A 15,822-nucleotide genomic window follows, 5' to 3' on the forward strand; every position below is an offset into this window, starting at 1 on the left:
GCCCCGTCCATTCCGGGGCGGTGCCAGCTAGCAAAGCCCAACCCACAGCCGCGGTAGGTGGTTTCGCAGTCTCAACCATGCACATCACCCTGACTCCAAGCATCTTTCATCCCTGGGCACCTTTAGACTCCAGGGCAGGTGGAAGAACCGAGAAATATGAGCCCGGTGGGTTTATTACTTCCGTGCCTTTTCTGGGGCAGGAACGGACTAGGCTGGTCAAGGAAGACAAGTAAAGGGTGGAGTGTGGGAGAAACAGGAGGAGGGGAGGAAGGCGGTAGGTCGAGGGGGACCAAGGGGCCAGATGAGCAGCGTCTCACGGAGACTGCACTTTTCCTACCTGGTTCTGTTTTCTCAAGGAGAGCTGCAAAATGGGTTCATTTCCTGGGTTTTCCTCTCCCGAGGAGCCACCTAGAAACCCGGCCCCTCCGGTCCCACTGGAGCTGCTGAGTCAGAGTCTGAGCAAAACCGTATCCTCGGGTGGTTCACATGCGTGCTGAAGTTTGACAAGCGCTCTTCCAGATGAAGTGGGTTTCAGTTTACACGTTTTATTTTGTTTTGGAGGACTGGCCACGCCTGTTAGACCTTTAATCCGTGGGAAAGTGAGCTTGTACTGAGCTTGTAAGTAAGTTCGCTTGTAAATAAGTAAGCAGCTTGTGGCTGCTTGTGGGTTCTCACAGCTCTTAAAGTGAAGATGAGGAATCTCTTTTCATTTTCCTACCTTAATTTTGACTTGTCCTGCTTTAATATATAAATAGCGTTTCTCTGAAGTTATTTTACTTAAGTGCCAGTGCACACAAACACACACATTTTAGCTATCAAAACATATATGTAACTCTACTGGTCAGAAATCAGGAGAAAATTAAAGTGCCATAGTGATTGAATAAGATGAAGGAAACCCCCCCCCTTCATTATTATCACATCTTATCTATTTAGTCCATGTTCTTCTTTTTACTACTTTTTCATGCTAACTCAGTAAAGTATGAAGAATGTACTCTGAGTTGCACATGTTAGTCCAGGGATGGCAGTTTTTATTTTCTGAGTTTCTCATCTTTCTACTGCCTTGGGTCGGGGGCTCCGCTAAAGGCTGATTTCCGGGGGTGCTGATACAAGCATCAGGGGAAGGGGTTCAGTTGTCACATCCTTCTGTGGCTTAAAGATTCTCTGCTGACAGACAAACAAACCAACAAGACAAATACAACTGGGTTCACCGTCTGGATTCTCCACTGCTGCATCTATGTCTGAAGGGAGAGGGTGGCTGGGTTTCCTTGTGACCGTATCTCTGACCACAGATCGCGGCCCTGGAACAAGCCATCAGAGATGCCCAAGAGTGTGATGATGGCGAGATTCAGCTCTACAACGAGCAGATCGACACCCTGCGGAAGGAGACTGAAGAGGCAGAGAGGAGCCTGGAGAGGTCATCCTATGACCGTCGGCGGCTGGTGATCGCCCAGCAGACCCTGAGGAACGAGTTGGACCGGTGTCATCGCATCATCGAGAATACAGGCAACAGGTGGGGTCGGGGTGGGCAGAGTCCGTGGGCACAGAACCACTTACTTGTTTCACGTTTTTCCATGTGCCAGTTCCAGGCTGTAGGGAATGTGGCAGGAAAGTGAGAGTGTTAGTTGCTCAGTCTTGTCCGACTCTTTGTAACCCCCTGGACTATAACCTGCCAGATTCCTCTGTCCATGGGATTCTCCAGGCAAGGATATTGGAGTGGGTAGCCATTCTGTTCTCCAGGGGATCTTCCTGACCCATTGCAGGCAGATTGTTTACTGTCTGAGCCACCAGAAGCAGACTCCCATATCCAGGACCTCATGGGTCTGGAATGGCAGTGGGGGAGGCAGAGGATGAATGGGTTTGCAACAGAGATATGGGCTCCAGTGTGAGTGATGGTGGGAGGAGGGGAGAGGTGATGAAGATGACCATGGGAGTGTTTGGATGTCAAGGTGCTTTCAGCTCCACAGGTCTCTGGGGATAGGAATGTCTTAGCTGAAAGGATGACCAGGTATGGTTATTGAGATGCTGTAGGCGAGATGCCTGCACAGTACCTGGAATTGGACCAGAGCTCAGAGCAGTTGATATTATTACTGCTGCTGCCATGGTGACTCTGAGCACCTGGCCAGTCAGTTCTGTGGCTGCCAGCAGGCTGTCTGGTCTTCTCTGAATGATGCATTGGGATGTGAACTCTGCTGGCAAGTGTCTCTGTCTCTGTCTCAGCCTCATTCATATCTACACCTGCATCAGCTACTCTCCGTTTCCTCCATGTTCATCTATGTGACCATGTCTGCACCTACATGTATACTTATGTCCACATCTGTGTCTACAGCATCTGTATGTGTACATCTACACTACACCTACATTCTCTACATCATCTGGAGCTACACCCACATCACCTAACCTACATCTGTATCATCTACACCTACACCTGTCTCTACATCACCTACACCTACATCATCTGTATCTACATCTGACACCTACTCGGCCATCTATGTCTGTCTGGATCATCTACATGTACGTCTACCCCACATCTGCATTTTCTGTACCTGCACCATCTTCTTCAACACCTCTGTTATTTATGCTGATGCCTGCATCACCTACATTTACACCTGCACTTACCTCTATGTCTACATCTGCATCTCTACCTCCACCCACACCTACATCATCTGTATCCACGTCTGTATCACTTACATCTGTATCTACATACACCTATATCTACATTATCTATGGTTACACTTACATCTTTATCACCTAAGCCTGCACCTCATCTACACATAAAGTATCTAAATCTCCATCATCTTTATGTACATGCATAAAGTATCTATACCTCCATGGTTTTTATGTACACGTATAAGCTGTCTACATCTCCATTGTTTTTATGTACAAGTATAAAGAAAGCTGAGCACCAAAGAATTGATGCTTTTGAACTGTGGTGTTGGAGAAGACTCTTGAGAGTCCCTTGGACTGCAAGGAGATCCAAGCAGTCCATCCTAAAGGAGATCAGTCCTGGGAGTTCATTGGAAGGACTGATGTTGAAGCTGAAACCCCAATACTTTGGCCACCTGATGTGAAGAGCTGACTCATTTGAAAAGACCCTGATGCTGGGAAAGACTGAAGGCAGGAGGAGAAGGGGATGACAGAGGATGAGATGGTTGGATGAGATAACTGACTCAATGGACATGAGTTTGAGTAAACTCTGGGAGTTGGTGATGGACAGGGAGGCCTGGCATGCTGCAGTTCATGGGGTCGCAAAGAGTCGGAGACAACTGGGCCACTGAACTGACCTGATAAACTGTCTACATCTCCATTGTTTTTATGTACATGCATAAACTGTCTACACCCCCACTGTCTTTATGTACATGTATAAACCATCAGTACCTGCATTGTCTTTATACACACACACACACATCTACAGTGGTGTCTCCATTATTCCTATCTGTACCCATGCCTACATATATGGCTGTATCTACCTGTGTCGGAGAAGGCAATGGCAACCCACTCCAGTATTCTTGTCTGGAAAATCCCATGGATGGAGAAGCCTGGTAGGCTGCAGTCCATGGGGTCACTAAGAGTTGGTCACGACTGAGCGACTTCACTTTCACTTTTCACATTCATGCATTGAAGAAGGAAATGGCAACCCACTCCATTGTTCTTGCCTGGAGAATCCCAGGGACGAGGTAGCCTTGCCGGTTGCATCTATGGGGTTGCACAGGGTCGGACATGACTGAAGCGACTTAGCAGTAGCAGCAGCAGCAGCAGCCACCTAGAACTAAAAGCCTGCCATTTGGATGAGACAGGGTGAAACTTTGTGTTTTCTGAAACTTTAAGTTTCTCCTCTTGGCTGGTCTGAAGCAGTGAATGTGGCCTCTGGCCCAGGGGATTCCCATTCTGGGTTTAAGGGCATAGTTTCCTCTTGTTTCACAGGAGGAAGGGAATGGTAAGCAAGGAGTGGTGGTGTTTATCTGGTTTGGGGTGCAGGGGGGACAAGGGTGTGCCTGGAGGCTATTCCAAACCCATTAGAGGAAGGTGGGGTGACTCTGAGTTGCTCCTTTGGGGAAGCCTGAGGTGACAGTGGCTCTCTGGACTGGATTTCCTGGTCTGGACTGGATCCAAGTGTCCCCTGTGACCTCGAGGTGAGGGTGCTGGGGTGGGACAGAGGCCCTGCTCCCAGAGTGTCATTGCAGGAGAAACACGGATCTCAGTAAGTTGTACCCAGTGTGAAGGGAACTGTGGGGGTCTCCCCTCCACTCTGCAAGCCCAGAGGGGCCAAGTGACTTGTCCTAAAGTCACACAGCAGCCTGCAGGGCTGGGTCCTCAGTGTAGGTCATGAATGCTTAGGACCCAGGGATCCTACCTTGTTGCCAACCAGCCAACCAGTAAACCCCACCCCAGTGCTAGGCTTGTATTTTTCAACAAATACTTTTTCTTCCTCTTTCATTGGCCTCGACTCATTGCACCCGCCTCTTTTTTTTTCTTTTTTCAAACATCTTACCAGAGATGTGCAGGATATAACTGCAGTGAAACCAAGACTCAAAGGCCTCCCCAAGAACCTTCCGAGGAAAAAGGACATGGTAGTGAAAGACAGAGCAGATGAAATTCTGGAAGAGACACCACTGAGAGGCCCAGAGGACACAAAGCCGGGGAGGGTGGTGCTCAAAGAAGAGGGCAAATCTAAGCTTGAACCGGGTGATGAAGAAGCAAGTCCCCCGACCTAGGAAGGGGCTCTGGAGGATGTCCCAGATGGAGGCAAGATAAGCAAAGACTTTGAGAAACTAGGCAAGATGATCAAGGAGAAGGTGAAAGGCCCCAAAGAACCCGAGCCCCTTGCCAACCTGTACACCAAAAGCGGTACATGACAGTCTCTGGAGACGCCAGTCTTCATGGGTTCTGGCTTCTGTGTCTTCTCCATCCCAGCAAAGGGGGCGTGGTGGTTTCTAAGGGGGCGACTCTGTGCGTCCTGACAGCGGCGTGGAGCCCTCTCCCCAGCAGCCTGAGCACCCCCTGGAGGATGGACAGGGTTCCCCCAGGGGAAAGAAGATGGTCTGAAGGAGGAAGGGGGGCCCCAGGGGAAAGAAGATGCTCTGAAGGATGAAAGGGGGCCCCCAGGGGAAAGAAGACGGTCTGAAGGAGGAAGGGGGTGCCCCAGGGGAAATAAGACGGTCTGAAGGAGGAAGGGGGGCCCCCAGGGGGAAGAAGATGGTCTGAAGGATGAAGGGGGGCCCCCAGGGGAAAGAAGACGGTCTGAAGGAGGAAGGGGGCCCCCAGGGGAAAGAAGATGCTCTGAAGGATGAAAGGGGGCCCCCAGGGGAAAGAAGACGATCTGAAGGATGAAGGGGGCACCCCAGGGGAAAGAAGATGCTCTGAAGGATGAAAGGGGGCCCCCAGGGGAAAGAAGACGGTCTGAAGGAGGAAGGGGGCCCCCAGGGGAAAGAAGATGCTCTGAAGGATGAAAGGGGGCCCCCAGGGGAAAGAAGATGGTCTGAAGGATGAAGGGGGCGCCCCAGGGGAAAGAAGATGGTCTGAAGGAGGAAGGGGGACCCCCACAGGTGAAAGAAGATGGTCTGAAGGATGAAGGGGGCCCCGAGGGGAAATAAGACGGTCTGAAGGAGGAAGGGGGGCCCCTGAAGGGGAAAGAAGATGGTCTGAAGGATGAAGGGGGCCCCGAGGGGAAATAAGATGGTCTGAAGGAGGAAGGGGGGCCCCCAGGGGGAAGAAGACAGTCTGAAGGATGAAGGGGGCCCCTGAAGGGGAAAGAACATGGATGCCCCCCCCCCCACACCCTGCAGACAAAGGGGATGAGAAAAATGCCAAAGAACTGAAGGGCCTCCAGGGGAAACAGGATGGCCAGAAGGAGGAGGGGGGGCACAGACGGCCCTGTCCCATGGTGGCACCTGGTCCAGAGGGGCTGTCTACACCCCGGTCTCAAGAGCCTCAGGTCACTCTGGGTGGGTCCAAGGGGCATGGGGCTCAGAGCAGCAGCCGGCCAGTGAGAAGCCCTCCCAGGAAGCTGGCCTAAAAGAAAGTGGAGGTGATGCAATCCATAGAGAAGTTTTCCACCGGGAGCATCCAGATGTATGAAGAGACTGTTGTCATTGTGGAGACCACGATTGAAAAGACAAGGCAAACGAGAAGAAACTGGGAGAGAAGGGATCCTCCAGTGCCTGAGCTAACCAGGAGGAGGTGCCTCTAGGCCCCTGCAGACATGTGTTTCGATGTCTTAGAACAGAGGCTGCAAGGGTGAGGATACAAGGTTCTTGTTTGGATTAGACCATGGTTGGCCTGTCTGGCTTACCAATGAAGCCTTAATTAAAATGTTTTCTTTGCTTGCACATCGTTTGTCTGATTAACAGGGGCCTTGGGCTTGCATGTGGGCCAGCCTCACTCAGGACAGGGTTGCCCTGCTAACAGCCACTGAGCTGAGCTCATTTAAGAAAGTAGACGAGCCCTTTGTCCTGGGGCATCGCAGGGCTCATTAGAGGCTCAGAGTCTGGATTTCACACCTGAAACGTGTCAGGTGATGAATCAGCTTGTTTTCACCACGTTTCAGGCACAAGCACACGATTGCACGATGGGTGCTTTGTTAGAAGTCAGATGATTAAAGGTGTCTGTCTCAGTTTGGATTCCCCAAGAAGCTGACCCTGCAGCAAGGATCTGATGTCATTTCTGGGGATGTGGTCCCAGGAAGTGCTAGGAGGGCAGGAGACGGAGGTGGGGGCAGCAGGGCATCAGAGAGGAGAGGTGCTACCAGGTGGGTTGGCACTGTGGTTGGCTGGTGCTCAGCCCCCATCCCTGGGGGCTCTTGGAAATGGGGTAGAATTCAGTCTTCAATTACCTTGTCCGAGGATGCAGGGGCTGGGTGGGTCAACACCCAGCCAGAAGGGAGGGCCCAGGACAGCCCTCAACTGAGAATCGCATGTGCAGGCAGGCATTTGGACACCAGGCGTGGAGATGCATGGAAGCAGTAGGGGTCATGGAAGCAGTAGGGGTCATGGAAGCAGTAGGGGTCATGGGCAGGAAGCAGGGCGCCAGGGCCACCTGCATAGCACACGTACCTTGTGTCCTTCTGGCTGAGTCACTTAAGAGTTTCTCACTCAGAGATTGCACTCCTGGGTCGGGCTTCAAAAGCAAAATCAAACGTCACCACGCAGTTCCTTGTTCAGCAGTTAATTAATGAACTCACCTAACATTTACTGAGGGGCTTCCCTGATGGCTCAAGTGGTAAAGAATCTGCCTGCAATTCAGGAGACATAGGAGAGGCTGGTTCAATCCTGGGGTTGGGGAGATCACATGGAGATGGAAATTGCAACCCACTCCAGTATTCTTGCCTGGGAAGTTCCATGAACAGAGGAGCCTGGCGGGCTACATCCATGGGGTTGCAAAGAGTCAGACATGACTGAGCGACTGAGCACAGACACACATATACTGAACATACTGTTTGCCAGGCATAGTGCAGTGCTGATAAGGAAGAGTTTACAAGTTTATTAATGATCTTAATTACCATAATATAATGTCCCATAATACACATATGTGTATTCTCCTGTGCATACATGTGCACTCAGGTAACTACAGTGTCACATCCTAGGAAACAGAAATTACTTGAAACCAGAATCTTTACAAACATTTTTATGCTGCCTATAGGCATCTCTTTTTCTCTACTAACAGTCCAAAAGTTTTTTTTTTTTTTTTTTTTGCTTAGCCAAATAAGAAACTACTTCTTCTCCATGTAGATGCTCCAAAATACATTATGGGCAGTGAATAAATGTGCTGAAATGGATTACTGCATCTCCCTAAACAAAGGTATCTGGCAAGACAACCACACATCATTAGAGAAAATTAATAGTGTCATAAATTACATTCTAGTATTTCTTTGTTAGAAATCATACAAAGAATACTAAATGGAGTCACCTTTCCTTTCTGTGTAGAGCTTTAAAAAAATCTCTCTCTGAATTCATGTGAGGTTTGGATTTCAAGATAGACATATGCTTTTGTTGTTCTTTCTATAAGATGAGTGAAAGACCTACTCCATGGCACATTTTAAAATATGTATCATTTAAAAGCTTAAGGGAGAATAATGGAAACCTTTACCTGGAGCCCAGACTGTGCTGGGAATTTGGACCAGTGTATATATTAGATTCAACAGAACCACTCCTGCAAACCTTGTCTTTTCCCCAGTAAGTCTTTTAATTTTTTGGGTCATGTGTTCAGATAATTATTTTAAAAGGTGGGGGATATCTTTTTGGAAAGAAATGTCATTTTTATATTTTATTCAATCAGTGATCAAAAGTGGATTGGGGGCCTGTTCTGATCATTCAAGGCTTTGGCGGGGAGACAGCAGGGGACACTGAATGTGTTCAGCTGTCACAGTCATGACTTTCTGGGCAAGGGATGAATTGCACTGGCAGGAAGATAACTAAATAAGAAAAAATCATGCAGAGAAGGCACCACAGGGGCATGTGCTAGACAGAAAGGGTGTCTCTTCTGGGGTGGACAGTCCAGTGAAGACCCCATGGATGAGGTGATGACCTGATGACAAGACGGGCCCATTGTGTGCAGATCAGAGGGAAGAGCATGGTAGGTAGCAGGAACGGCTGGTGCAGAGGTCCTGGGGCAGGAATGGACTAGGCTGTTCAAAGAAGACAAGTAAAGGGGGGCGTGTGGGAGAAACAGGAGGAGGGGAGGATGGTGGTGGGTTGAGGGGGACCAAGGGCTCAGATGAGCAGCATCTCCCAGAGGCCCCCTTGCTTGAAGCCAGGCTTGCAGTGTGATGTGCAGGGCAGCCTGTGGTGAGCGCCTTGGGGTCTGGGAGGGCTCTCTGACCCTTGCACCTCCCCGCTCCCCCTGCCCCAGTGCCCCACCCACTCATTTTCCTGGCTGCTCCTCTGCACTTTTCCTACTTGGTTCTGTTTCCCCCAGGAGAGCTGCAGAACGTGTTCATTTCCTGGGTTTTCCTCTCTTGAGGTCTCTGAAAACAAGCACTTAAGTTTGCATAAAAAGGATAAACACAGGGGCCCAAAGCAGGTTCCCCAGCAACACGGATGACAGGAGAACGCTGGAGCTTTGCCAAACACTGAGAACCCCACAGTGCCAGTGCCCAGATGACTGGTCCAAACTGCTGTGTCGGGGAGCAGGAGGAGGCTGGGCTCCTCTTGGACTCAGCCTCAAGCCCAGGACCGAGACTGTCCAGAGCCACCTCCTCCATAAAGAAACTGCCTCCCAGTTCCCAGGAGCCCCCATTCTCCAAGCATTGGAGTCACGGTGACCAGTGACCACTGTTGTTTCAGCCGCAGTTAGGAGCTGGCCCCCAGATTGGTCCTCCCGCCCCCGCCGGTCTGGTTCAGGCCCCCATGCACAAGCAGCAGAGCAGGTACATGTGACTCTGCGGGGGTTCCTGCAGCCCCAGGAGTGAGCTCGGTCCACACACTGGGCAGGCTGGCAGTACTGGGGCTCTGGGAGCGGCCCTCATCTAGAATGGAGAGGCCCAGGTGCATGGACACCCCAGCTCTCTTGCCCCTCCGTTGGGACCACCCCGAGGCTTGTTGTACACTGTCCCCAGTGGATGTCAGCTGCAGATGCGGGTGGAGAGACCCGCTCATCCCTGTGGCCCGAATGGGACCCCTCCTCTCCTGTCCCACTGCCTGCTTCCCTACATAAAGAAGCTTCCTTCCAAATAAATGACTTGACCTTGGCTCCTGTGTCAGAGTCAGCTTCTGGGAGGAACAATCTGAGATGGCTGGTTGTTGTCCGCCCAGAAAACACCCCTCTCTCCCCACTGCTGGGTGGGGGCAGCCCTGATCTTGTCCTGAGGAGCTGCTCCTTCACACAATTTACAGCCCTGATCAGACCCATGAGACATCCCGCCTTCCTCTTCCTGTGGGTGGACAAGTGTCCCAAACCAGTCCCACTATTGGAATAGGAGATCCAAGTCCAGCAGAGCCAGGATGAACATGCAGGAGCCGCCCTGTGATTGGGGAGTCCTGATGTGGTCCCCACAGTCCCCACTGTGCCTCCCGGTCCCAGGGCTCGATACAGCCTCTGTCCCTTTTGAGGCTGGTTCAGGCTGGCTCCTTAGACTTCCCTTCAGTTCTGAGTGCTGCACTGCCTGTTTTAGATATGCAGCTTCCATGTCTTCATGAGTCAGAGTTGGTTTCTGTTCTTGCAACCCCAGAGATCCCCACGAAAACCTCCAGTGAAGGAGGTTTGGTATCAAGGTGGGGATTGATGGAGGTTTCAGTTAGGTGGGATTGCCCCCAGAGCAGACCCTAAACAAGATCTCGGGTGCCAGTGGTTTGTAGAGTGGTGATCACAGAGACTAGGCCTGCCATTAGAAAGCCCAGGCTCTTAGCTCCAAGCCAGCCTGTCTACACTGCAGTGGGTGCCAGGGTTGTGAAGCTGTGGTCTCGTCCCTGATACGCCATCATCCCCCTGGTTGGGGAGAGGGAGGGCGGGAAGAGAGACATTGTGGTCCTTGTTTGCTACTTCATCCTGGTCATGGCACTTCCTTCCCTGAGCAACAGCTGAGGCCAGTTCCCAGTCTTTCGAACATCTGCAGAAGCAGCCTCACTACAGTCTCCTCAGAGATCTGGGTCTTCCAGGGCGTCCTGCCAGGGGTGCTCACACTCCACCTCTGGGCAGGGAGGAGGGGGGTTGTTGTCCGTCCCACACATCCAGCAAGCCTGCTAGTTTGATGCAGGTGCTTGGTGCATGTGGTACATTAATGGTCTCTTCTGCTTTTCTATTTAAGAAGGTAATGCTTCTTTAAACTGTTTTATAGTGCTTTTGGAGAAGAAAAAGGCTACCCACCCCAGTATTCTTGCCTGAGAAGTCCCATGGGCTGAGGAGCCTGGTGGGCTACAGCTGGTGGGATCGCAGAGTCAGACATGACTTAGCAACTAAACAACAACAAATAGTGCTTTATACTCAGGTCTGTCTGTTAAAGTCACCAGTGGTGTTTCAGGCTGCACTGATCGGGGCTATTGCTTTGTGCTTCACTCGCAGGGAAGAGGCCAGTTGTCCCTGCAGGAGGTGAGGAAGCTGGGGTGTCTGTGGACCAGCCCCCCGCTTCTCCAGGTGAGCGTGCCTCTGGGGCACTGATCCCCTGGCCTTTCTGCCTGTCGCACGTGAGGTCCTGTGCACCTCTGCAGCCAGAGGACACCCCGACAGAGAGAGCATGCCTGGTGTGTGTGGTGACCTACGGGGCTGTCCAAGGAGAGAGATACAGGGGAAATGTTGGAAAACTTTTTTTCTGCCAGATTATAGGCTGTTCAGGCTCTTTTGTATTAATAACTACTCAACTCTGCCATGTTAGCATCAAAACAGCCGCGGACAACACAAAAGCAAATAGGTGTGATGGCTTCCAATAAAATTGTATTTAAAAAACAAGAATATTTGCATTTATATACCAGGCAGGGGGCTAGACTGGGTCCTGGGCTGTAGTTTGCTGATCCCTGATGTAAGGCACACACACCAACAAGGTCTCATACAAAATCCAACTTACATCAGAAGACACTTCTTACCTGGCATCACTGCTGGCTTTTCCCTTCCTTTTTCATGTTAGAAAATTCCATTTAGGCCTCTCCTTGACTTGAAGCTTTATTATAAGAAGGAATCTCCAAGCAACCATTATGATCAAGTTTATCCTAAAGCACTATATCCTGGACTTGTAGTTGGACCGTTGGTGATGAGTGAAGTCACCTCAAAACTTGTGTGGCACTTGGCAGATTGATGATGAAGAGCATCATTTAAGTACCACAATTACTGCAAATGCTTGACTCTGATCCCTCGTGCTTGGATGAAAGCAAATAAATGCCACAGAGGAGCCATGCTGACCTATGTTTTACTCAAAGAAATGGGGTTTTGAGTGGAGATGTATATTCTATCAGGAGATACATCCTCAGTCAATAACTCACCTTCACCTGCATGCTAGCGTCCTTGTGATAGGGAGTTACCTGACAGCTTATCTGTCACCTGTGACCAGTTCCAGGACATAGGGTCAAAAGAGAAAAAGATAAGTTGCAGTCTCTGTCTTCCATCCAGCTTGGAGTAGCCTAGGGCTGTCCTCTTGGGTGAACCGGGACATCTTTCAGGGCACTATGACATGAGACTGCCATGCTGGGATGATGAAGGTGGGGTGGCCTGAAGCCATCCAGGTGGGAACTGGTGACAGTTCACTTTAGAACTAAGGAGTTCCCAGCCTCATTCGGCTGTTTGGGCATCTAAAACCCTGTGGGCTGAGATTTCTAATCACCCCCATCCCACACCAAACCTCCCAGGACTGAATATTAGAGTCTTCATCTCTGGGGCCGAGCGCATTTGTCCATCGTCAGTTTATTCTATCCCCAGGTTGACAGTGCATGTCTTCTAAGTTCTATAAGACAAATGAAGCTGGCAGGCTGGCTTGGGAAATTTGCCTCAGGTCAGATTTTGATTCCTGGCTTATAAGCTCAAAACCAAATTCAACAGAGAGGTGTTTGAACCCAAGGAAAGGGCCTCTTGGCAATGAAATGCACAAGAGACTAGTGGACCAACTCAAGCAGGAGTTGATTAATTTGTAAAGCAGAGAGGGAGCCTCTCTCTTAGACACCCAGGTGCTGGTCACTCTCTTTCTCAGTGCCAGTGTCCTTGGGAAGCTGAATAAGGTGTTCGGAGGCTGTGCGTGGGCTTGGACTCACCATTGGCAGGTGGAGGAGTTTCCAGGAGCGCACCTGGGGCTGGCCTCCCTGTGCCCGGTCCTCAACTGACGTCAGCTCTTCAGAGGCTAGAATCCCCCTTTACACCGGCCTCTGTGTTCCCCTACACTGAGCACCCAACTTCCATCATGACTCTGCATTTCCTAAGCTCCCACGTGCTGCATGCCCACTCCGCCCACCCCTGCAACTCGGTCCTTCTTTGACAGAAGACCACATGGCAGCCACAGTCAAATCACCTTCGCTGGCCCAAGACCCATCCTGTGCTCATGTTTGCTGCAAACTCCCAGTGTTTTTCAATCCCCTTTTCCTCTCCCACAGCCAGTGTCTCTAATCTTGGCATTCTGAGTTCTAGAAATTTCTATCAAATTAGACTCTTGGCATCCAAAAACTTACTCTGTCTATGAGTTCACCAATCCTCCTAATGCTTGGCTGCTATGAGTTCACCAATACTCCTAATGCTTCGCTGCGTGTCCTAAAGGTTCTGTAATGTGTGGTTCTCAGGTGATGCCAACCCACGAAGGGATCGCTCTCATGAAAATCGCTCTTCATAATTTATAAGTGATGGCAACAATGACACATGGTAGTGACTCTGTAAGAATTATCAGGTTTTTAAAAAATATTTTTTGATGTGACTATTTTTAAAGTCTTTACTGAATTTGTTACAATATCACTTATGTTGTATGTTTTGATTTTTTGGCCCTGGGTCATGTGGGGTCTTAGCTCTCCAACCAGGTCGAACCTGAAACCCCTGCACTGGAAGATGAAATCTTAATCACTGAACCACCAAGGTAGTCCCAAGAATTATCAGTTTTTAAACTTTATCTTTGGGAAATCATTCTTTAGACTTAAGTGTTGAAAAGCAGTGTTCAGTCTGTCATGAGATCAGGTTGGACCTTATGCCTTTCAGTATGTGTTTTCAGCCACAGGCTTTTTTTCAGATTTTACTAGTTGGGTTTTGTAAGTAGTGGATCACAGGAAAAAACCGAAAATTGTTTTTACAACAAATATGATAAATGTAAGATATTTGTAATTTAATGAATAACTCTCCAGATTTGCTAAAATAGTGTGTGGTCACATGGGTGGAGCCAGTTTGAGACACTTTTCATGAACAGGTTGCCATGTAAATCAGTATGTAAGAATATGTTTTAAGGGATTATCAAGTCCTCTCTGTGGCAGAGACCCCGGTGCTCACCGAGGATTCTACTAGCGGTCCTGTTATCTCTCAGCTGCTTCCTGTGTAGCAGCGTCATTGACCAGGACTGGCCAGCACACAGTAGGTCAAATGACTTGTGTGTCTCCTTCGTACTGAATGTAGAAGAGGGTGTGAGTCTTCATGGGTTCTTTCTCTTGCCTACTGACCGTCACAGCCTCGTGCTGTGATGACAGACCTAAGGGTGAAGGTCGGAGCAGCCTGAATCTCTGAGCCACTGCATGGCAATCTGTGGTCTTGGGGAGTTACCCAGATCCTCCATGAAATTTGTGTAAATGATAAATACACCTTTGTTGTGTGAAACCTCTGAGATCTGGGGGCTGTTTTACTACAGTAGAACTGGTCTAGCTTGGTGAATATATTCTAGAAGAGCATTCTGAAAGATCTTCGACCGTGACTCCAATGAGAAATGTATTACACATTGTGAGACAATACACTCAGACACGTACACACACACATTTCTCAAAAAAAAATCAGGAAACAATTATCATTAATGTGCATGATTTCTTGTTATGCTATCTTATTCTACCCAAAATGCTTGTTTTAACTCCCTAAATTTATATGACAACTGCCAATGGGGTATAACCTGAATCTAAAAATGCTGCTGTAGATCATAATTTGTGTATGATTTATTTGTTAATTCTAAATCTTTCATTCATATTTATGAAAGCAAACTTTTTAGCTCTTTCTCTGGCAACTTTTAATTTTCTCTCCCAGAATGGATGGAAGTGTTTCTATGTAATACATATCACATCCCACATAATTTCTGGAAGGTAATGTTTTATTGTTGAATCTCCTAATTTACATCATGTATTTTTTAATTTACTTATAAAATGTTGTCACATGTAATAACAACATTAATGTGATTATTATTCACTTATTTTCTTTTTTTAAAAAAATAAATGACTATAAATAACTATCTCTTGCATTAGAATCAGGATATCACAAAACCTCACTAGCTGAACATATTTTAGTGTTAATACTTGTGTAAAAAATGAAATAGAGACCAAATATTTTTAAATAGCACTATATATATTTTATGTACTGTATACTCATATCAAAACTTGCCATTTCTATTAAGAAGCTGATAAGTTACTCTCTAATTTCATAAATTAGGCCACAACTGTGAAAATATGGACAACTATTTTGTATCTGTGCTGCTATATAAGAGACTTAAAGTTTATATAGAAAGGTGCAAAATTAGAGAGGTAAAGTAATGGGAATTCATGAACATTTCACCTGAATTTCCACTGGCCTTTTTCTTCAGCCAGAATCATTTTGATATCCTCTGAATATACTTTTAGAAATGAATGTGGTATCTGTTTCTTCAGTAAATACACATACACACATTTTAGGTATATGTGTGTATATACAGTTATACAAGTGTATATAAAGATATATACACATATATACACATGTGTATTAGTCTACACATGTATATATATTTCTGTGTGCACTTAAACACACATGCACACTTAATGTCCTTTGGTTTATTTTCAGACTGTTAGTGAGAAATGAAATTTTGATGATTTCCATTTATTTTTGCTTTAAGTCTAAACTGGTTTAGAAAGACCTTTGCAACATGTAATAAATTTCTTTTAAAAATCATAAATATATGACATCATAAAGCATTCTATAGAGGAGATCATATGGTGTTAGAGAAGGTAGAAATCCATGCCAACATGGGAGAAAAGAGAAAGAACACAGGTTTTCCAGGCTTTTCTGCCTTTAAGGAAGGGCCCTCTGGCTCTGTGTTGCCAACTTAGAGGTGAGGAACTCCAGGCTGCTCCCACAGGAAGGGAGAAATGTAGCCAGAAGGGGTGGATCAGTTCTTGGGAATCAAATCAAACCAGCACATCAGTTTGGGAGGTCGGGTGGGCACTGGTGAGCTATTCCTTGGGTAGGAGAACAAAGTGACAGCCTCTCGGA

At 48.1% G+C, this 15,822-nt stretch overlaps 1 protein-coding gene across 1 annotated transcript in view; it reads left to right on the forward strand.

The window, feature by feature from the left end:
- Positions 1 to 6,291, forward strand: part of LOC133044536 (filensin-like) — a 37,633-nt gene extending 31,342 nt beyond the window's left edge. Inside the window, exons 3-4 of the mRNA XM_061125916.1 lie at positions 1,290 to 1,510; positions 4,493 to 6,291. Of these exons, the coding sequence (XP_060981899.1) occupies positions 1,290 to 1,510; positions 4,493 to 4,712 (441 nt within the window). The 3' untranslated portion in view covers positions 4,713 to 6,291. The remainder of the gene's footprint in view (positions 1 to 1,289; positions 1,511 to 4,492) is intronic.
- Positions 6,292 to 15,822: the final 9,531 nt, after the last annotated feature.

Source organism: Dama dama, chromosome 23, assembly GCF_033118175.1.
Source record: "Dama dama isolate Ldn47 chromosome 23, ASM3311817v1, whole genome shotgun sequence".
Classification (NCBI taxonomy): domain Eukaryota; kingdom Metazoa; phylum Chordata; class Mammalia; order Artiodactyla; family Cervidae; genus Dama; species Dama dama.